At 40.4% G+C, this 21,709-nt stretch overlaps 2 protein-coding genes across 3 annotated transcripts in view; one reads left to right on the forward strand and one right to left on the reverse strand.

The window, feature by feature from the left end:
• The window catches only part of LOC106914051 (phytanoyl-CoA hydroxylase-interacting protein-like), a 19,264-nt gene extending 14,555 nt beyond the window's left edge, over positions 1-4,709 (forward strand). For both annotated transcript variants that reach the window (XM_014980603.2, XM_014980602.2), the window contains exon 5: positions 1,854-4,709. In XM_014980603.2, coding sequence (XP_014836089.1) covers positions 1,854-2,391 — 538 coding nt within the window. In that variant the 3' untranslated portion in view covers positions 2,392-4,709. The remainder of the gene's footprint in view (positions 1-1,853) is intronic.
• Positions 4,109-20,702, reverse strand: LOC106914050 (protein FAM13A). The gene is made up of 21 exons (XM_014980601.2): positions 20,451-20,702; positions 19,432-19,633; positions 19,094-19,303; positions 18,506-18,680; positions 16,228-16,402; positions 15,279-15,403; positions 11,622-11,843; positions 11,437-11,518; positions 11,142-11,242; positions 10,324-10,381; positions 9,982-10,056; positions 8,661-8,841; positions 7,563-7,812; positions 7,300-7,432; positions 6,591-6,672; positions 6,118-6,353; positions 5,914-5,997; positions 5,694-5,795; positions 5,161-5,375; positions 4,753-4,854; positions 4,109-4,247 (listed from the first exon to the last, which is right to left on the reverse strand). The coding sequence occupies exons 1-21, from the start codon at positions 20,478-20,480 to the stop codon at positions 4,124-4,126; spliced, it is 2,964 nt and encodes a 987-aa protein (XP_014836087.2). The 5' UTR covers positions 20,481-20,702; the 3' UTR covers positions 4,109-4,123.
• Positions 20,703-21,709: the final 1,007 nt, after the last annotated feature.

Consider the following 21,709-nt stretch of genomic DNA (forward strand, 5'->3'; position numbering starts at 1 on the left):
GGTAGATTTGTTATTAATGTCAAGAGACACTTTGTCAAATTTACCCCGAACGAAGCAGCGCTGCTCTTTTACGCGTCTTAAATTAACGACGTGCAACGCTCTCCGCTTCTGGCGAGCATGTGTTTCAGTGAGATATTTATTAAAGCGGTCGTGAGTTAACAAGGACAGGTTTTCTAACACTTCGTTCTCGGCACGTGTGGATTTTATTCGTGCGCTGCTGCCAAGACAATTCAGGGATGGAGACTGATCGCTACAGAAACCTTTTGCGCTACAAAACAACATGGTGGCCTCCTAACTCTTGCTTTAAAGCCTTTCTCTCCAGCTGCCTTAGGGGAAGAAATGAGAATCAGCTGGAGGGAGCCGCTGTAAGCATCCGAATTACTGCCATCAATCCAAACATGCCACATCAAAACTACTGTAGCAAACAGCCAGTTCTTCCAGGAGACTTCTCTTCACACATATACACACACACCCTTAGATACGGGAAGGTTGTTTTTACTCCCTCATGTTTTTACTGAAAGTGAGCTGACAACACTGAGCTACAGAGTAGGCGGACGGGGTTTTTGTCAGATTTTTTTTCTTTTCTTCTCTTCAAACGGACATTCCTCTCTTTCTCCTGTCTTCCTTCCATCGGATCGCCTGGAGGAATTGCTCCCAGTTATACAACAGTTTCTTTACTTATGCTGCAGATTCTGAGCACTCTTTTGTCTGGTGCTGTACAACCTGACGTCATTCCTTTTTTTTTTTGCTGAGTTGCAGCTAAACCAGTTCCTGAAGAGCATGTTTGGTGAACTACCCCATCATGTGGGGATTACCGGTACTGCCGTTTTCTTATGTTGAGAGCAGAATTATTGTATTACTCCCACAATGAAAACAGGATTTCTGGAGATATAGCTACAGGACTGGGGTTTATATTTTTGACAATTTGAGGTCATATTTATTCTGTTTTAGTGTGTTTTTGTTTTTTTTGGAGCTGTCCATATTTTCAAAAAGATTATTTTTTTATTGTGGTGGCACTAGCTTATTTTTTATCTAGATTTCTATGAATTTATGAAAATACTTCCATGCCTGTCCTTAAATAATTTATGTCTATAACATAAGATTAAAGAAAACTGATTTATTAAGTGCTTATTTAAACAAGTAAAACAAGAGACTGCGCTGTCGTCTCCTTGGTAACAGATGATAAGCATAATTGGTCATTTAAGATCCCTCCGCTAAATCCTAGCTGTCCTGTTTTTAATTGGAAAGAAAGAAATGCATTACATAAATCTGTACAGTGCCTTGAAAAAAAACATTGATGCCTCTTGAACTTTGTCATCTTGTCAAAATTCAAAATAGTTTGTTGGGAATTTACAAGACATATCAACACAGAGTAGTGCAGAACTGTTCTTTCTTTTTTTATTATTATTGTTATCTAGAAAATCTGGGAACTGAACTATGCATTTGTATTTAACCTCCTTTTTCTAAATCCAGATGAAGTAATCAGTCAATTATATCAAACTGAAAAATTCTGCTTCAGTGCACGTGTAAATTATTCTGTGAAGGACTCAGACATTTGTTACCTCTAAATAGACAAGAAACTGCTATTGTTGTTCCACAGAGGGAACTCTCATAAACCCAAGTGTTCTCAGAGTTTTGATGGAGAAAAATGGTAAACAAACAGCATCACGAAGATCAAGGAGCACAAGTCTGTGCCTATTGTCTCAGTCTATCACACAAAATCCAAATTAAGTACATTAAAGTCTGCGGTTGTCATGGCTAGAAATAAGACGCGTTGCAGATTCCTTAGCAGATCGCTCCGAGGGAAAGCTGACATGAAAATAAAACCCAGATCTGTTCTTTCAAAACTCCAGGGAGGCGCAGGACAACCGGATGATGCCGTCGGTGAAAGACAACAGCGGCAGTCACGGCTCGCCCATCAGCGGCAAGCTGGAGGGAATCTTCTTCAGCTGCAACACAGAGTTCAACACCGGCAAGCCGCCGCAGGACTCCCCCTACGGCCGCCTTCGCTTCGAGGTGCGGGCCGACGCGCTCTTCAACCCCGACACCAACCTGTACTTTGGAGACTTCTACTGCATGTACACAGCCTACCACTACGTCATCCTGGTCCTGGCGCCGCGGGGCTCCAGGGGCGACGACTTCTGCAAGCAGAGGCTGCCCGCCCTCGACATCGGCAACAACCGCTTCCTGACCTGCAAGCAGGACGAAGACGGCGGCCTGGTGTTCCACCACGCCCAAGACGTCATCTTGGAGGTGATCTACACGGAGCCCGTGGACCTGGCTCTGGGCACGGTGGCGGAGATCAGCGGGCACCAGCTCATGAGTCTGTCCACGGTAAACGCCAAGAAGGACCCCAGCTGCAAGACCTGCAACATCAGCGTGGGACGCTAAACAACAAAAACAGAAAAAAAAAAAAAAAGGGAGCCCAAAGTCCAGGAGGGGGAGAGAGGGACTTGATTTTTTTTTTTTTTTTTTGACTGACCCCATCCACACAAACGAAGGAAGGCCACAAGGACCGACGAAGCAGGCGAACACGTGCATGAAGCAGCAGATTTATAAGGCTCATTGCTCCCCGTCCCTACCGAAAGCCGTCATTCCCAAAGATCAAAGAAAAATTTTAAAAAAATAAACATCCTTGAATTATCATCATCTAATAAAGGTAAAAACACCATCATCACTTAGTTCATATTTGTGTACTGACCAAACCCTTTAACTGTACTAAAAGTCTGCTTCTATTAAACTTTGTGCTTTTTTTAATTATTATTATTATTATTATTATTATTATTATTATTATATAAAGATCCATGTTAAATTAACAATCTTAGCCTCTGTGTTACTGATGCACTGTTAACTAGCAATTGAGACTGAATTCGCATTCCACGTCATTTCAATTGATTAATTCAGATCTCTACTTACCTCCTACTAGTGGCACGGACTGGTACTACAGTTTTCTAGGGCTGCAACACTCGGATCAGTTTCATTTCATTTCTTTTATACCAAAGGAATTAAAACCTGGACGTTAAATCGCGGCGGAATCCGAACCGCACTAATGCAACAATCTCTCCGTGTGTATCCACAAGGTCTTTTGGTGACAAACTGTGAGCAATTTATTAAACTTAAAAAAAAACAAAAAAAAACAGCATGATGCAGTTCTGTGCAGCATGAGTGTTGAAGCTGTCAGCACCTCCACCATATTTCATCATCACTGAAAAAAGAAAGCAGAACCATGAAATGTGTTTTTTGCAGAATAAATGTGAAAAAATATTTATTTTTATTGATACACTCATATATATATATACACATATATATAGAGATAGATGGATATAAATACATAGAAAACTATATAAACCAGAAGTGCACAATCTCAAAAGCTCATATCCTTGTCAACATGGACATTTCGGGGGGGAGGGGGGAGGGGGCGACTTCATATAGGCAGGGGGGAAAAAAGTAAATTTCAAACTCAACTTGCACTATGACGCCTACGTTCACTGCATATGTTTCAAGATCAACATCTAAATCGGATGATCGTAATTTAGATGACCTATGAAAATATGAATGCATATCATAGCACAATGTAGGACAAAAAAAACAAACAAACCGACATGCACAAACACTGCTGGATTGTCTTGCTGATTTATGTTGAAGCTTATTTAAAGTTTAGTTTTTTGTTTTTTTTTCTCCATAAGACAGTTCCCACATCAACTACGGGGGAAGGAAAATATTTTTTGGTATAAGGGAAGGAAGTGAGTAGTAAAGTGCCATAATATACATGAAGACTTCACAAATTAGTTGAATGTAACTAAGGCTGCTTCATTGTTGACATGGTAACTGTGCTAAAATGGCTACGACAGGGTTATGAAAAAGTGTCCTAAATGGTGGGGATGGAAAAAAAAGAAAAAAAAAAAAAAAAAAAAGAAAAGCAGATCCAGACCCGGTGTTCATTTAGAGTGTCAGCGATTTTCGGTCATTCAGTTTTCTTCATGTAAAGTGCATTTACATTACGAGCATGGAATGAAACAAAACCCATCGGCATCGAAGCAGTTAAAAGAAAAAAAACAACAAAAAAAAAACAAACGAGAGTTGTGTTGAGCTAAAAAAAAAGAAAAGTCCCACTGTGAGTAACTCAACTTGCTTTGGTTGAGTCTTGTTTACTGAGCAGAGCCTCCAGTAGGCGGAGCTTCGCCTTGAGGTTCTTGTACTGGCAGTACTCCTCCGCCATTGGTCCACGGTCCTCCTTCTGACAGACCCTGTTAGCGAGACACGCAGGTGAGACGATGCAAAAACGGCGAAAACCTTTTCTTTCTATGCTTTTTCTCTTTTGTTTTTCAAAGTTTCGAAACAAACTGCAGCAGCTTCCACGACTGGTTGATGGTCCCTACGTTGCCTTACTCAGATAGCTTTGTACAGTGTGTGTCTTGTATTCAACAACTAACTGTATTTTACTTTGGAGGACTAACATGTACAGTGCAAAAGGACGTGTACAGTTCAGAACAAAACGTCTATCCCCGTCTCCTCCTTGAGCTCTCTGTGCTGGGTTAACGTGTCATGGGTGTGCATTACACTGTTGTACCATTGCGATGGTTTTCCTTCTTTTTGTGGATGTCTTTTGTTTTTCACAAGGCATTGTTTAAAAAAAAAAAGAAAAAAAAAAAAGCAACCAAATGTTCCAAGTTTATTAAAAGACTAAATAAAACGGAAATGCCAAGAAATCAGGAGGACTTGTGTTTTTTTTTTAGTGCGTGTTGCGGCTACCTGCCGGTCTGTGCGTAGAAACGGTCTTCGAACTCTTGGAGGGTTTGGTGAAGCCGTCGTTTCTCTAATCGAACCATCCGGAGGTGACCTAGTAATTCTTGCCTGCATGAAGGAAGACATTTTATGCACAAGCGTCAACCTGCGTATGCTGTCATTTAATAAGCTGAAAAGATGCATAAATCATCCATGAAACCTTTAGAGGCATCTCTAAAGGTTACTTGGGTTTACTTGAATCAAATTTCATATTAGACTGTGGGTCCCAAATAAACAGCCATCCAAAGTGTTAAATATGCTCCTTAATTTCATTTTCGCCTAACCTGGAAATGTGACAGCTAACCTAAAGCAAATCTTATGAAAGCCTCTGCTTTGTTTTACACACACACACACCAGTATGCAGAGAAGCAGTACCTGGATGCTTCATGTAGTGTTGCCATAGTGATGACCTGTGCCTGGAAAGTCTTCCCCTCATCCAGCGGAGACACCACCGGCGTTTCAGACGTTTCCACAGACGATGTAAACTGGGGCTCCTCTGATGACATGCACTGAGGCGTTTTTAACCAAAGTGGCTGCTCTCTGGAGCTTTGCTGCTTAAAGTGGTCTTCATCAGAGCCCTCCTCTTCCTCCTGGAAAAAACACAAAACAAACAAACAAAACAAACACTACTTTACCGTAAAGAAGATGCCAGTTCTTTAATCTGTTAAAACCAGCAGCTTCTGCATCATTATTCAGCAATTTGTCAACGTCTAGCTCTGTGCATACAGCAGGCAGTTTATGTAGCTCTTATAATGACCACTAGAGGGCACAGCGACACTTACTGCTGGCAGCTGCATTTGTTTGTGGCGTCAGGGTCGGAGAGAATTCCCTGAACGTCTTAGTGAGAATTTAAGATCCGAGCGATGTTCCTTAAATAAAAAAAGATTTTTGCTTGAACTGCAACTCACAATGGTCGTAATGGCTGCTGTGGAGGCGGAAGAAAGCAGCTGCTTGAGCAGACGGTACCGATCGTAGAACGGTTTCATCAGAGTCCGTTGCTGCCTGGTGATCTGAAATTGCACAAAGAGCATTGTTTAAATTTGTGAGAATTAAAATTCTACACAAATTAAAATGCAAAGAAGAAACGTTTTGGGAAAAAAAAAAAAAAAAAAAAAAGTTCTGTCGTACCGGGCGTCCATGCAGACCCTCAAAGTACAGCAAACACTTCTGCATGCAGGTCTTCTCCATGCTCAACTGGAAATGGGACATGTCCTGCACAAAGAGGACAAAGTAGAACAAGCTGGCATTTATTTTAGCATCTTGTTTGACTTGAACTCTAAGCTTAATGTAAAATCACTGTGTCAGTGATGAGAGCGTTTCTACAGCACCGACCTTGATGCTGTCCGGCAAACCCAGCTCACTCCTCCTCTCCCTCAGTCGGTTGGTGATCAAGTTCACCGTTTCCTCCAAGTTCTGCGTGGCGTTGCTGTTATTGTTGATCGGCTGAAGCTCAGTTCCTGTCGGCACCGCCTCCCGCTGCTCTGCATTGGTCCTGCAGGTTTCACCTGAGGGACCGAAACCTCCAAGTCCCTTCAGTCCCGACTCTTCGGACTGTTTCAGCTTTATTTCTGAAGAAGAAACAAGGAAAAAGGTCAGATTTTTAAAGTAAAAATATGTGTATATTTTAAGCATTTGAACTAAAATATATTTAAAAAATACCACTTTGGACTTTAGAAATGATAGTTTTCCATAAAAGTTGTGATTTTTCTATAGATTTCCTGCATAAATAACAACCACCCCCAAAGGAGCAGCTTTAGAGTAAAAAAAAATATTCCTCCCACTCTAGTCATGGTTTAATAACTGACCTTTCAGCTGCTTGCGGCTCCTGATGAGCTCCTTCATCAGTTTGGCCACTTCTGGATGAGAGGTTTTGTCATTATGTGCTGGCTGAGAGCAAAATATAAAAAAAAAGTGATCATTAACAGCAGAGCCATTTTTGTTTTGTTTTGCTAACTTGCTTTGTAAAAGATACTTTATAGAACAAACTACAGTTTTCCAGTTTACCAGCAGAGGAGCCATTTGTTCGCTTTAAAGGGTTTCGGCACATTTTATTTTCAAAATTCAACCTTTTTTCCAGACTCAAATATATAAAACCTCCACATTTTAAAACATTTTAGGTTCAAGACATGGAACTGAACTGCTTCGACATCAATTGGGTCTAGGTTAAACAAATCATGAGACAAAATACCAGGGCTTTCGATGTGGGGAAAAAAGAATCATTCTGCTGCTTTATGGCATATGGACAAAAATAAAGCCACTTCATTTCACATTCAGTAACTTTTGGATTGGACTGTCCTTCACTAAATGTTTTTTTTTAAAGAACAGAAGAAAGGTTGATGTGTTGATGTGACAAGCCAAAGACAAAAAGTCTTAATATAAAGAACCTCATCTGTGAAGAACAATAAATGCTCTTCGTAGATAAACATTTGGCACCATGTCGAATTGTTGGGAACAACAAATTGTTGGGAACTGTTCCCTACGAACTGCATTTATAATTCTTGAGTCTATGCTTACCTTGTAGTGCCTCTCTTGCTCAAAATGCTCCTCAAATCGCCTGATCTTCTTCCTGAGCGTGTGAATGTGTCTGTTGAGAGCCGAGACGGACACAGAACCGTCTTCCTGCTCTGCAGGAACGCTGCAGCGAGCCCTGGAGAGGTAAAGTCTGTTAATAATCCGTGCTGTGTGTGTTACATACACACACACACACACACACAAAAAAAAAAACCCTACCACCAAAAACAATGAGAAATCTGCCCGAGCTGTCTCGTTTGTCTCACATGCGTATGTGCTGCGAGCGGGGCGGCGACGGAGCCGTGTCGGGGTCGAGGTTGTAGCGCAGGCTGTGGCTGAGGCTAGGGCAGCGCGGCGAGGGAACGGGGCAATCGCCGGGGGTAAAACGGGATAAGAGCGGGCTGGAGTAAGGCAGCGGTGGGCTCGGCAAGCTGCCTTCTCTCACAAGTCCTTCCGTACTGGAGGCGGCGGAGAGAGAGGAGCCGGACTCCGACAGAGACGGAGGTGAGTGGTGTGCTAGAAGACAGGGAGCAAAGACAGCATATCCTCTGAGACTTATAATAGGGAAAAAAAGAAAACAGAAATTGTCTGGTGGGTTGAAGAACTGGTTCCAGAAAAGGGAACAGAGCAATTAGCTAAGAAATAAATAAAACACAGCGGCAAATTCAATTGTGTTCACTATTTAAATTTCTTCTGTCTTCAGCAAATATGTGGAAGGCATCACTCTCATTTCAAGCAGGTCTATTAAACTTGGGTTTAATAAAACACATTAATCTTTGCAGTAAAGATGAATATTAATGTGACTGGATTAATCATCGCGACCGAATGATACCCACTTTCTTTAAGGTCTGATTTAGAATTACGTATTCAGATTGTTTTTCTAATAATTAAAACACCTGAGGAAGAGACACTGTAGGAAAAAGGTAGCAGCTTAAAATCCAACATAAAATGAAAACATTGCATAATTATTCTCATGTGTCGATTGACCTCTGTTTGATTTTTTTTTTTTTAAAGTGATTAAAAGCACATGCATTCTGATGCTCTTATAGCCCAAAAACAAAGTTTTGATGCGTTTAAAGCACATGAAAAAAATCAGATTTTTCCCTATTTGACTTCCTGATCCCAGATTAGACCAGGTCAGGGTAAATTGTACATTCTGATCTCTGTCTGATTGACAAATGACTCTAGAAAACCCGTTAAAACTGGAAGCACAGTTTTAGCCAATGAAGTGTTTAAAACGTGTTTTTATTCTCTATGGAATTCACATTAATCTCACTGAGACAGTGGATTTGTCCCTGAAAGTCCAACACAATGCATTTGCAATCTTCCACTGCATCAGTATCACTTCACTGGTTCCGTCTTACTTTCTTGTGATGAGTCAACAGTGTGCTGATGCTGAGACGGAGACAGAGGCAGAGTTTGGTTCAAACGATGAGCTTCGGAGGGAAAAGGCTGCCGCCGCGCCGGCGTGTCGTCCTGAGCCGGGGGGTTTAATGAGTCTGACGAGGGTCTCGAGTCCAGGGCTTGGAGCTTGAGGGTAGGAGTCTGAAAACAGAAGCAGAACATGTTCTCAGGGCCGCGGACAGAAAAATGACTGACGAGGTCGGGGAAGAAGCGCGGCTGGCGGTCTTTGGCTCTTCACGTGAGCTTCAGGAATTTTCTGGAAATCCTGGAAAACAAATCCTCTCCTTTGGTCGGAAACAGACTTTCAAAATTAGGTGAACTGGTCGGTGAAGGGGGGCGTGTATGTGGGGGGAGGGGTAGGAGCAGAAACAGCTCTGTGTACGTGATCTTTGTAAAAGAAATCCAATAAAAGACTTTCCCCCCACCGCTTCACAAAACTTCCACGGCTGTAGTCAAAGTGGTCTCCCCGCCAGGCGAGCGGGTCGGATTCCCGGATTGCTCCCGCATCCAGACAAGCGTTCCCTGCCTCCCCTCGTCCACGTGTTTGTGTCTCTGCGAGCGCCTTTCGAGAATTTCTTAAGTCCTCCCGACCGGCATTCCCGACACCTCTGCGGACGAGCAGCCTCCACATGGATTATTCATAGTGCGCGGATGAAGGGGCGGCGGCTGCGGGGATGTCGCTCGTGTTGCTGCGTGTCGTGTGGGTGCGTGCGCAGGGGAGAGAGTTACTGTGTGTGACGAGCCGTTTCCACAGCAACGTAGTCCGGCTGGGTTAAGAAGTCGATGTAATGGCGATGCGGGGAGTCGGAATAACTGTTCGCCAGGATGGGTTTGCGTGTGTGTGTGTGTGTGTGTGTGTGTGGATGCGGTTCGTTCTGACTCTGTATTGCAGAGGGAAAAAAAAACCCAGTGAGGTCGGGTTTTATCGTAAAACAAAATCGTATTGGACCACATATTTGATGTGACATCAGCAGCGGCGGCAGCAGGTATAGGCTGAGGTTCCTTTCGCTCATCTTCCTCAGCGGTTCATTCATAAAAAAAAAAATTAAATAAAAAAATAAATAAAAACCGGGTTGTGCGTCAGCCGGAGGAGGTGGACGGATGTGAGGGGAGGGCAGCAAGCGAGGCTATTATTACGGAAGATAAACACCTACGGGCGGCCAGGCACAAACACCCAGACACATGCAGGGGATTTACAGAAAATAACTCCAGGTATCACCGAGAGTTATTTTACAATCCATGGCACAAAAATAAAAAGGACTGCGAGGAAGGAGAACTTACGTCATAGCAGCTGTGTGTGCCTCTGCAGTCGCTATGTGTGTCAGAGAAACCACAGCATCCTCCTCCTTTGCTCCTCTGAAGGAAGAGAAAACTCCATCAGTAACAAAGCAATATGCATGAAAAACAAAAATAGCTCCTTACAGATTTATTAGATTTCAAAAAGGACCAAATGGGTGAAGTAATATGACCAAATTTCTTGAAGTTAAATGTTTTTTTTTTCTTCTTAAAAACAGAAAAAAAACATTTTATTTTCCCTTGCATGTTCAAGTGAAACAATGCAAATCTGAAACTATAAACCGATTTCCAGACCACAGCCACTATTCTGCAGAAAAGCCAGTTTACCTTGTATTGGGACACCGTCCCTTCATCTTCTGTCTTGCACTGTATACAGCACAGTAGGCTAGAAAACAAGGAAGCACAATGAACTGAAGCAGAAAACCCCAATCAAATCGGACTAAGTGCTAGTGCAAAACAACAACAACAACAAAAAAACAAAAGCCAGCTTCACAAATTGTGCGCCAGCTCTCGTTCTACCTCTGGCTACACTCCATGTAACTTTAATAGCAAGCAGTGATCATGAACATGGCTGAAAACAGATGTGTTTAGATCTGCAGTCGGGATGTTAAATCATGGACTGTTTATGGCTCGAATGAGTGAGGCGTAACTGAGACGGTCGCTTCCTATGGCATGATGGTACTAAGGTCCGGCTTACCAAGGCGTTCTGCGGAGACAAACAGACACAAAAACTCAGCGACCAGCCAGGCTAAGTCCATCTGACACAGTTAGTCGGCCTGCTCCACGTGAGGCCCTGCAGCGCGTCAGTGTTAGTTGGACCGGAATCACATCAAAGCCGTGACTGTGAGCAGCGCGGTGCTCTGGTAACCTACTTCTGAACCGACTGCGGGGCTCAGCCATGACCCGGCTGAGCCCCGGTCATATTTGTCTTCCTGAGAGGAAGGAAAATAACTCTAGTATCCATCTAAATACATCTGATACACTTTCACTGATTTAAAAAAGAAAAAAAAGCAATTCACTAACAAGTGATTCAATCACCAAATGTTAAATACTTAAACTGAACTGTTTTGGACATGAGGGAAGATTAGCGCTCACACTTTTTTTTTCTTTTTGTTTTTAATAAACATGGTGCCGTTTTATCTCACCTGTCTGACAGCGGACTATTTATTTGCATTTTGCTTTGTGATTCGCTCGACATGCAGAGATCTGAATGAGGCCAGTTCTGTCCTATGATGCTGCTGGAAACCTGAAGCAAACAAACAAACAAACAAAAACAGTTTGATCCATTTTTATTTAGTCTTGCACGTGAAAGTTAATTTTCAAATAAAGTTTCATTTAGTTAGTACTGGTGAAGTTTTTCTAAAATAATATCTAGAAGTAATATTTAAGAGTGAACGAATACGTGTTGCTGAATGAATAGCAGAAAGAGCAGATGCACACCGAAGAAGGGCAAACGAATCTGTCTTCTTTCTCCTGTTTCAGTTTTGATCCGGTGTTGGGTTGTACTGTCTGAAATAAAATCCTGGTGAGATGAGGTGAACGGGTTATTAGCAAGGAAAACATATTTCGACAAAAACCGTCGTGTGACCACTGGGTTAAAATGCATTGCCTTGAACAAAAATCACCGTCGCACGGTAGACGTCGTTTCAGAAGGCTCCCCCGACGCGCTCTGAGGCTGAGCGGTCTGCGGCTGACGCTCTGGCAGCAGGTCAGCGTGACGGGAGAGAGTGCTGCCTGCTTCCGCTGTGATCCTGCCTTCCTGCAGAACCTCCCGGTTTGCAGTCGGTGGCTGAATGTCAGCGCTGACGTCAGAGCGGTTCTTACAAGCTGGCAGCAGTTTGTCACAACTTGAAACGACAGAAATACGAGAAATAAAACGGACAGGAAGGAAAAGACAAAAGAAAACGTTTGCTGTGGATGTTTGTTTTTCGTTGTTAGAACCACAAATTCCATCCCCTGGATTTAATATAGGAGTAAAAAGGGGTGAAAACATAGACAAATAATTTTTTCCACAGTAATTGCAATATATGATAATATTGTTGTTTTGAGACCTTTTCAAGTAATATATTCATAATAATATCATTTTAGGATGACTTCACACTGGAGCTGTGAGATAATTTAAATATCCAAAATAAAAAAACAACAGCCAAAAGCGATAACTAAAACGGAAATACAAACCACACACAACCGAAGCCATGAATAAAATAGATTATGAAGTCTCCCAACACAAAATTGCCCTTTAAAAAATATTAATAATCAGAATAGCTCATTTTAATTTATCATTGCTTACTGCAATGATAAACATCCTACACATTTCAAGTATTTATTTAATCTGGTCTGACAAAACAGATTTTATTCAAAATTATGGCTGTAATTATGGGAGCAGATCCGGAAATGGCACGCTAACGAGAGAATGTAAACATAGTAAACATGTATTAAAGTTAACGTTGACCTTTAAAAAACAGAAAACAATTTCTGGTCTTAAACCACACAGGATAAAACGTCGCTTAAAGCTCCGCATCGCAGCACTAAATGAAATACAGGATCCATTCTGGTTCTCTATTTACCCGCTTTAAACAACTCTAATCACACCCCAAAACATAGTGGTGAAAATGAATTAACAAATAGCCGAGGGTGTTGATAACACTCACAGTGATAAATGTTCAGTAAATCATCATAGATATTAGTCACTGATTATCAAACAGCAGACTTCTTTGCAGACAAATACCAGCAGCGTGCTCAGAATAGTTTTATCCATTTGTCCACTCACTTGCGGTGAACCGTTGATCCACAGTTGCCGACGCTAAAGCAGATCAAAGACGAGAACATTTCTCACAACAGCCTAAGACGTAAGACAACAAGCAAGCAAACAGCAAACAGCCTGCTGCTCTGGAGAAAAGACGAGGATGAAAAGAAAGGAGCGCAGAGACGACAAAGGCTTAATGGTTGCAAAAAAAAAAAAAGTTCCGGAGGCAAAAACTACTGACCCGATTGCTTCAGTTACTTCCCTACACACACACACACACACACACTCTCGCCTGTGACGATAAAGGGGCCGGAGTTCAAAACTGCTCAATCATATTTAGAGTTAGCAGAACCGGTACAGCACAGCGGCACGGACAGAAGTGGGTCAGAAAGGCCAACAGAGGACAGCACACACATCCTAACATCTTTACCACTGAGGAGAAACTCCTTCATCATCAAAAACCAAACCCACAAGGGACTAAGCTCATCTCACAAAACATGCCTGTCTTGGCATTTGACACATTTCTGGAACTGGCCTCGATAAGGACCACTGTGGGAATAAGTGAAATGAACGACGTCAACAAACCACTTAGTAAATAGAGAACTTAAGTGGAAAGCACAATTATATAGAGGCGAATCTGTGAATGTAAGTTATGTGAATGTTGTTGATTCTAACTGCATAAGAATCCGAATAAGCAGAAACATCAAGACGACCCACATTTACAGCACCGGTCAGAAGTTTACATGCAACCAGCATAAATGTCATGGTAACCCTCGGCACACCTTTGACCCAAACTGAGCTATTTTTCTTATTATATGTTTCAGTTTCAAGGGTAATTTCATAAAATCTGATCAGGAATTGTTTCAAATTATTATTATTATTTTTAAAATACGCCACCCTCTATAATGCAATGGGTATAGAGAAGGAGATTTTCATAAATCCAAGCATTATTTACCCTTGGCTTTGATCTCATTGACCCCAATATGTATGATATACTGTAACCCTCACATATCGTCATTATGCTTTTATCATAATACTTCCAAGCATATACTGTGCTGTCCAACCAGAATTGTGTTAGGATTGTAATTTTGACAATCCAGAAGAAAATATCTAAAGAGCTCTGAGTTATTTGATTTTTATAAAAAACAGAGAGAGAGAAAATAAGAAATGTAGCTGTATGATCTTAATTCTGCACAGCTTTCTTTTTTTTTACGTGGGAAATAAAAATGTGGAAAACAGAAGTGTTGCCTTCCTAGTATTTACTCCAGCTATCCAATTTAACGTTCCTCGGTGAGGCGAGGAAACCAGCCAAACATTTGGAATGATGCAGCATCCCTCTCTCCTGCAGAGCAGATGAGCGTAGGAAGCTGTTGATGAAAAATGATTGATATTTGCCCTGTGATGACTCAAAAACAAAGGCAAAACATAAAACTGGCCTCCTTTCACACTCCGCTTCTGCTGCATCTGGTCACTCTTTGTCAGCGGACATTTCTGCTTACCCAGCTTAGACTGAAATGCACGTAGGTGGAATATCCCTTTGTGTGCATGATGTATAAAACAACTTCCTGATTTACAGTGTGGGAACCAGTCCTGGAGAAATATTGCACTTTAAAATCTACACGTTATTTGAATTAACCTGCTTCATTTGAATTAACCTGCTTTATATGTAAAAGGAAAAGCAAACAAAAATGAGGATGAGGTGTGAAGACACAACAAACAGCTGTCTGCTGATCAGCTGCAATGCACAGACCTGCAATATCGCCATTCTTTATGTGTCGGATGGGAAGAATTACACTCTCGGGGCATCATCAGCTGCGTGTCCCAAAGCCTCAAACAACAAACTGCATGACTCGTCTGTCATCAGAGGCTACGTTTGAATCAAATTTACGGCTAGTTTGGCGTCAAACATCGAAGTTTCTCGCCTGAAATCGCCCTTTCAGTTTGAACAGTCAACAAGACAGACTCATTTTACTTCCATCACAAAAGGTTTAGCAGAGGACACATATGCTTAAATGTCAGTTATGGGGGGGGGAAAAAAAAAACAAAAAAACAAAAGCATCTGAATGCCTGACGCACAAATGCAACGCTGCGTGCAGATGTTAAATATCACTTCATGTCTAATACAACCTTACAGCCTTCAAGAAGAATGTATGATCGTTAGACTAAAAATGGTTGTCAGATTTTTTTTTTTTTTCTTATTCCTATCAGGAGACGAGGCGTATTAATATAATTGTGGGGTGTGGAAAGAATAGTTGATAGTATTGTGTTCCTACTAACCACAATAAAGCAAATTAGTCCATTCTAAGACTGATGAAAACTGAGTTGCTTAAAGCTTGTTGTGCAAGTGATTTTTCTTAAATGTTATTTGTCTTTACTAAAACTTTAAGAACATTTAGGTCATTATCAATGTTAGGGTAGTTCTTCATTATTTAATTAAATTATCCATGTTTCCAATGAAGTAAAGAAACTCTAACTTTCTTTTGGACCAAGTCACAGCAAGAATCAATCCATCCATCCATAGAGAGACGAGGAGTACCTGTTGAGTGGTAATTGCATCTGCAGAGTTAGTTCAGAAGCAAAGCCCCCAGAAATCGAAGCGATCTCTTCCTCCAACCTCTCCATGCTGCAGCTGTTATCGCACTCAGAGCTGTGGGGTTGGACCTGCCAAAGAAAGGTGACACTGACATTAATAAACTCGTGGCAACGTTCAAAATGTTCCTTACAGGAACAGGTGGATTCGTTTTCCACAAGTACAGAACACTGTCCATGTCTGCGCAATGTAATGAAAACTTTTCTCTCCTTCTTTCTTTCCTTTATTTATCCAGGAGATCCAGAAATCAAATTGGCAACACGTTAATCATAAGTAAAACAAATTATGCCACATACACAAGTTTAAAAAATATATAAATATATATATTACAAAACAGTTTAGAAGCAATGACACTGATCATGTTCTTAAACTCATTCATCTGGAACTTGTTCATCAGAAGCACAGTTGTGAAAATTTAAAGATATCCCAGTACAAACTGTAGTGGATGACAATGAACCAACAGGACAAGTTCTAGTGGTTTTGTACAAAATACTATTTTAACACTGAAGTCAGCATTTGGATTTAGGAATGACATCAGCCACCGCTCAAATATCAGAAAGCAGTGGGATTTAGTAACTAAATCAGTGTTAAAGCTAAAAACTCTGTATTTCTATGCAGTTTTGAATTTCACCTGCATATAGTGAGCACTTTGAGGTCAGGGTTGGTGGGGAAACCTCAGACTTTCCCACTTGAGATTCTGACTTCACAGGACATTTCTCTGCTTTAATTCAAAAATCTAATTTCAAGTTTCACTCCTAAGTCAAGAATAAATAAAAGGCCACATTGTTCCCTTAAATCAATTAAGAAGCACTGGCACGTTTATGTTTCTTTTTTTTTTTCTAAGTCCTGCTGAAACAACGCTTTTCAAGTTCTGTCAAGATAAGTTGATCCACACCTCAAAATGTGAGAGAGCAGAGAGAGCAGGAGGAGGAGGTGAGGAAGAAGTAGCGGACGGGGTCATCAAGATCGCTTCTTTGACCGGAAGGAGATCTGCATGATGTCTGAGGAGGTGGAGCAGCAGGGTGTTAGACACACTCTGCTCCTCCAGGATCCTGGGCCCTGCTGGAACACTGCATGGAGAGAGGAAAGAGAAACAACAGCACGACGTCACTGTCAACGCTATAACATTCAAAATGGCTATTTAAGTTACAAACGTAGTGGTAAAGATTGCCATCTAGTGGCCAGAGGCACAAACAGCGCTGTCCTGAGAGGAACAGTTCAAGCAAAGCACAAATCATCACTAGGGCTGTAAGTAACGTTTATTTTAGTTGTCAGTTATTCTGATAATTAATCATTTAACTGGATTTTTTTTAAAAAGACACATTCTGCAGATTTTTCATTTAAGCCTTGTTTTTATAAAACAGAAATACATTGAATACCTGCAAAAGCACTACCAATTAATTCCTTTTGTAAATAAGAAAATAGACATTCCATTGCCTAAAATACAATAACATAGCATTCCTTTAGTGAATGCTTGATCTTTTATAGCAAATGATCCATCTACAGCTAAAAATATGGGCAGATCTGTTAATTATTTTTGTATTAACTGATTAATAATTTGATGGAACAAGGTGGTTAATTGGAAATTTTTTTTTTCTTTTGACATAATCATGAAGCAAATACTTGAGGAGTTCTTGGTACAACATGCAGACAAAGTGTTTTATTTTATATTAAGTGCAATGTATGCTGCATAAGTACATTTTTGGCTTAATTACTGCTCTGAGGTTTTTTTTCTACAATTGGTCTTTTTCTGAGTCTGAATCCTCCAGCTAACGATTAATCATTTACTAAATTAGATGATGTTTATTGCGATAATCGAATCATTACGATTAATCTGATTAATCGTTTCAGTCCTAATCATCAACTCATATCAAATTGGCCTACCAGCTAAGATTTATTTCCAACATGTTATTCTGTTGATCCAATATAACCTATTAATTTAAAATCAGTGTACTCCACTTATGCAAAAATAAAAAATAAAAAAAAAAACTAAAAGGAAGAAAGATCTAAAGAGTGGTGGGGGGGAAAAAATGCAGAAAACCTAAGCAGGAACAGATGTGTTTGTATGGCAGACAAAACATTTAGAAGTCTATCACGTGTTACATCACAGAGACATATGAGAGGAAGTGGCTGTCTATGAAGGCATTTGGGAGGCAAATATGGAGGAGTTATGGGGCACAGACTGTGTCACTGAAGCTGCCACCAAGCACATATGTTCCAGTGTTGGCATGCAATGCCTGCCTTCCCTGATTGGAATATGGGAATCTTAAACTAAACCAGAGAAAAAATCTTTACTCAGTCAATTAAACTGCCATTATTTTTTATTATTATTATTGTAATTATTGAAATGAACTGAATAAATGAAACACTACATTTGTCTCCCAAAGCCGTTCACATTTTTGTAGAAAGCAAAAATAAACTGCATAATTCACAGCCGTTTTTTTTTTCCAGCCTTCTTTTTTCCAGCTACCCAAACTCAAACTGTTCTCGCCCGTGGCTACGATGAACACCTTCCTCTGAGACGCTGGGCTTTATGCGATGACTAACAGGCACAAAACAACTAATACAACAGAGATCAAAGAATGACGAGTCGGCCTGATATAATGACTCCTTTCTGCTGTCACTAAAGCACAGCAGTCACTCGTTGTGCGAGGCTCCATAGAGACCCAGCGTGTTTACAGTTCAGTAAACAGGAAGGGAGAAGCAACAAGCAAACTCTTGAAGACCTCGTTCGTATCTGTAAGTCGTTTTCTGTGCCATGCTCTGCATTACGGGCCACAGATCACACCCATTTCCTACGGGGGGGGGGGGGGTGAACTCGACTTCACACAACAAACACTCAGCAGCAAAGCGTTTGAACTGTGCCACATACATAGAAGGCTGCTTTCATGAGGAACAGTCTGTTTTCTTTTTTTTTTTTTTTTTTTTTTTTCTGCACTGCAATCTACCAGAATTACAAACATATGTGCGACAGAAACATCCACCACAGACAGCACTGCTGGCCTGGTTGTATATGTATTTATAACGAATGACAAAGCAACAGGTCTAGATGCCGAAACAATGTATTTTGAACTTGAAATATTAATAAACGAAAAGAAACCTGACATAAATTACACCATTTGGTCAAAATTCATGTCTCCTATTGAAATTTTAGGGAGACGGAAGCAACTTACTGAAATATACAAGGTCCAAAGATGGTAGCTAGATTTTCCATAGGCATGTGGTTGGACAAACTCTGAGAGGCTACTTTCGACAGGAAGTGGAAGAGGTAAGAGAGAATACTGAGGCTGAAATCAGGCAGGAGGCAAAGGTTTTCTCTCAGTCTTTGGTTCAGCTCACGTGTACACCCTAAAAATATGCAGAAACATTGAAAATTGATTAGTGTCCTTGGTAAAGATGAGTACAATGCTTTAATTTAACTAAGTTTTATTTAAGTGGAATATTCGCAAACCAAAAAGAAACCACAAAAACCAAACCTTTAATCAAACAAATATATTTTTCCTCATATATAAACATCGGAAAACACATCTGAATACTTGAATGACGTGTTTTTGTTTTTTTTATCCAAAGAATAGCTATTTAGAATAGAAAGTCATATTTACAGCTGAGTGCAACAGGATGTCATTGATGACTTCCTGCTCAACTCAAATACCTGAAATATAAATGATTTACATCTGAAGCATAAGAAACACATGCGTATACACACATAAATAGTGAAAATGTAATAAGGTGTATACCATAAAAGTCATTTTCTAAAGCACCTTTTAGGATGAGAACCAGCTGCTTGCGATGCGGTTCAGGAACTAAAGGAGTGGGTAATTCCCGCAGGAAGAGCTTGAGTAGAGAAGCTACAGTGGTGACGTCCCCCAATTGGTCCAGGTCCACTCTCTCTCCTTGGTCCAACTGTTCCCTCAGCTGCTTCACACGTGCCGTGGACCCACACAGACGAAACAGACCCCTGTGGTGCAGTCCTAAAATAGGGAAAACATATTCGGTCACAACACACACAGATGACGCTTGAGTTAAATATAAAAAAAAAAAAAAAACAGGGAGTGTGAATAAAGCAATTTAGTTAAGAGACTCAGAGGGCTTTACGTACCATACTTTTCCAAGAACTCTACCATGTCTCTTAAGACAAGAGGTATCCCATTGACCATCTGCCCATTCTCATTTAGTTTTTCCAAAGCAACACCGAATACACACGCTGGCCGTTCTGCAGGAGCTGGAACATGTGCAGGAACTGTGAGTTCTGGGCCGACTTTAGAGTTGGGTCTTATTATTTTCACTGAAGACATGTTGTTCTGCAGCGAGAAGAGAAATTAACAGAGGGAGATCTCATTTATTACATTAACGTTAACAAACACCAGAAGTAGCTTAAAAACATAGTTGTGGTTAAGTATGTTACCATTTCACACCCACCTTGATTTTAGTATTTAAATATCTGAATATACTTACAAGGATTCATTTGAATGTAAAAACTTCTCCGGACTCAAATTAGCTTCCACGTGCATTTTTTTTTTTTCAACAATTTAAGTTGGCAAGAAAACCAAAGTTCACAAAAATTCAATTTACTGTGGATTTCTTTCAAGTAGATCAGGATGGATGGACGGAAACCGTGTAGGCTATAACACCTTGGACCAGAGACAGAAGTTAAAATGTTGTAATTATCTTTTCTCCTTCACTACCTTACCTATGTAATGTGGAGTATTATAATTAATATTTTTCAAAGGTTTGTTGTTTATCATATAGAATTAATTTAGGTAAAGTGCCGTTTTACATTTTTTATGACTTATTGAATAAAAGTGAAGAATGACAAAGTAATTTGATAATTTTATTAGTATCTAGATTTTTTTTTTCTTTTCATTACTGACCCTTAAAGATAACGTAACCTGAATCTTCCTTAAAAGTAACGTCGGTCTCCAGAACTATAAGATATTTGAAACAAGTCCAATCCTAGAGTGCCTGGCAACATGACACAGACGTTGCATGATAAAAAAAACCGCATTCAGGGACCCACTGAAAAAAAAGGAAAACTGTACAAAATTAATTCGGACATGCTGCATAATGACGTAGGAAAGCCTTCAGTAGTAGAATAACACACTGAATATGTGAACTTACACAGGAGGATATTGAAGCGCTTGCGCCCATTTTTCAGCTCAGTGGACTGGAACAGCTCCCCGCCTTTGAGTTGTAGACGGATTTTCATCTTGTCCAAATGAATGCTCCGCTTACAGAAACTTTCGAAGATTCGCGACTAATCGTTGCCATGGTCTTCACATCCCGGCGGCTGGATAATCTCAAATTTATATATAAAAAAGTTATCTTAAGGAAGCCTTTTTGGCTCAGTATCCTCCTGCTAACTTCACTGGCAAATTGTTTACGTTACTAGTCACGTGATACACGGTCGCTATGGGAGTTGCTAAGGGCAGCAGTTGAGTGGCTCAGGATGCTCAGGTGAAACTCTGCGGAAATGGTTTCCATCATGCCTACCGTGTTTGACTAGTAGTATAGTCAGCAGCACATTTTACATAAGACGGGAGTTTGTAAACTTCGACTCCATTTGATCTAAAATGAAAAATATCAGCTAAACCTGGTGTTAAATTGTTCCGGTGAAATATTTTCATAATCTTTCCACCAATGTCTTGCCTCAGATTTCTCGATTTAGCAATTTACAAAATATTCAGACAATCTAAGTGCAAAACATTATTCCCAACTTTATTATTAAATAAAATTATAGCACTGAAAGGCTTCACTGTTTGTTTCCTTTTGTGGCATCTGGATTAATGTAGATCAGCAATTCATATATTAAACTGCTTAACACTGTCAAATCCAGACATTTTTTTTTTCTTTTAGAAAAATTATTAATGCTATTTTTTGGCAGCCTTTTTAGCCCCCTGTACCTCAATACTCTTAAATAAATGAAAGTGTAAGAAATCAGGTTTGCAATCAGCATGGTAGTAAAAATTATAAGCAAATAAAAAACATACAACCCTGAACACACCATTCTCCACTGTAAAACATGGTGGTGATGGTAGTAATGTGCTGCTGGAGGCTTTTCTTCAGCAGGAACAAGTAAGTTGGTAAGGGATAACAGTAAGTTATCCATAGCTACATACAGGACAATCCTGGAGGAAAGCCTGTTACAGGTTGGAAACAACTTCTGGAGGTTCACTTTTCAGCAGGACAGCAACCCTAAACATACAACCAAAGTTACAGTGGAAAAGCTCATTGATTGAAAATGTGTGGCAAACTTGAAATGAAAATCGCTTTTTAGCGAGGCTCTCCATCAATATATGTTTTTTTTTTGCCGCACTACACTCTATTAAAATTGGTATGACCCAGAGGAAAAGGTGCTCTTTGGGTCGCAGGGTTTCTGA

The sequence above is a fragment of the Poecilia mexicana genome, unplaced genomic scaffold, assembly GCF_051168715.1.
Source record: "Poecilia mexicana isolate PSO_F unplaced genomic scaffold, ASM5116871v1 scaffold_15, whole genome shotgun sequence".
NCBI classification, from domain to species: domain Eukaryota; kingdom Metazoa; phylum Chordata; class Actinopteri; order Cyprinodontiformes; family Poeciliidae; genus Poecilia; species Poecilia mexicana.

What these genes read in the sequence shown, in the direction of transcription:
- LOC106914050 (XM_014980601.2), bottom strand. Translation starts at nt 20,480, where the DNA reads ATGGGCGCAAGCGCTTCAATATCCTCCTGT. An exon ending in TGTTGACTCATCACAAGAAA is followed by an intron (nt 7,813 to 8,660) that starts GTAAGACGGAAC and finishes CCTGTCTTCTAG; the next exon opens with CACACCACTCACCTCCGTCT. An exon ending in CAGCAGCCATTACGACCATT is followed by an intron (nt 5,376 to 5,693) that starts GTGAGTTGCAGT and finishes TGTTTTTTCCAG; the next exon opens with GAGGAAGAGGAGGGCTCTGA.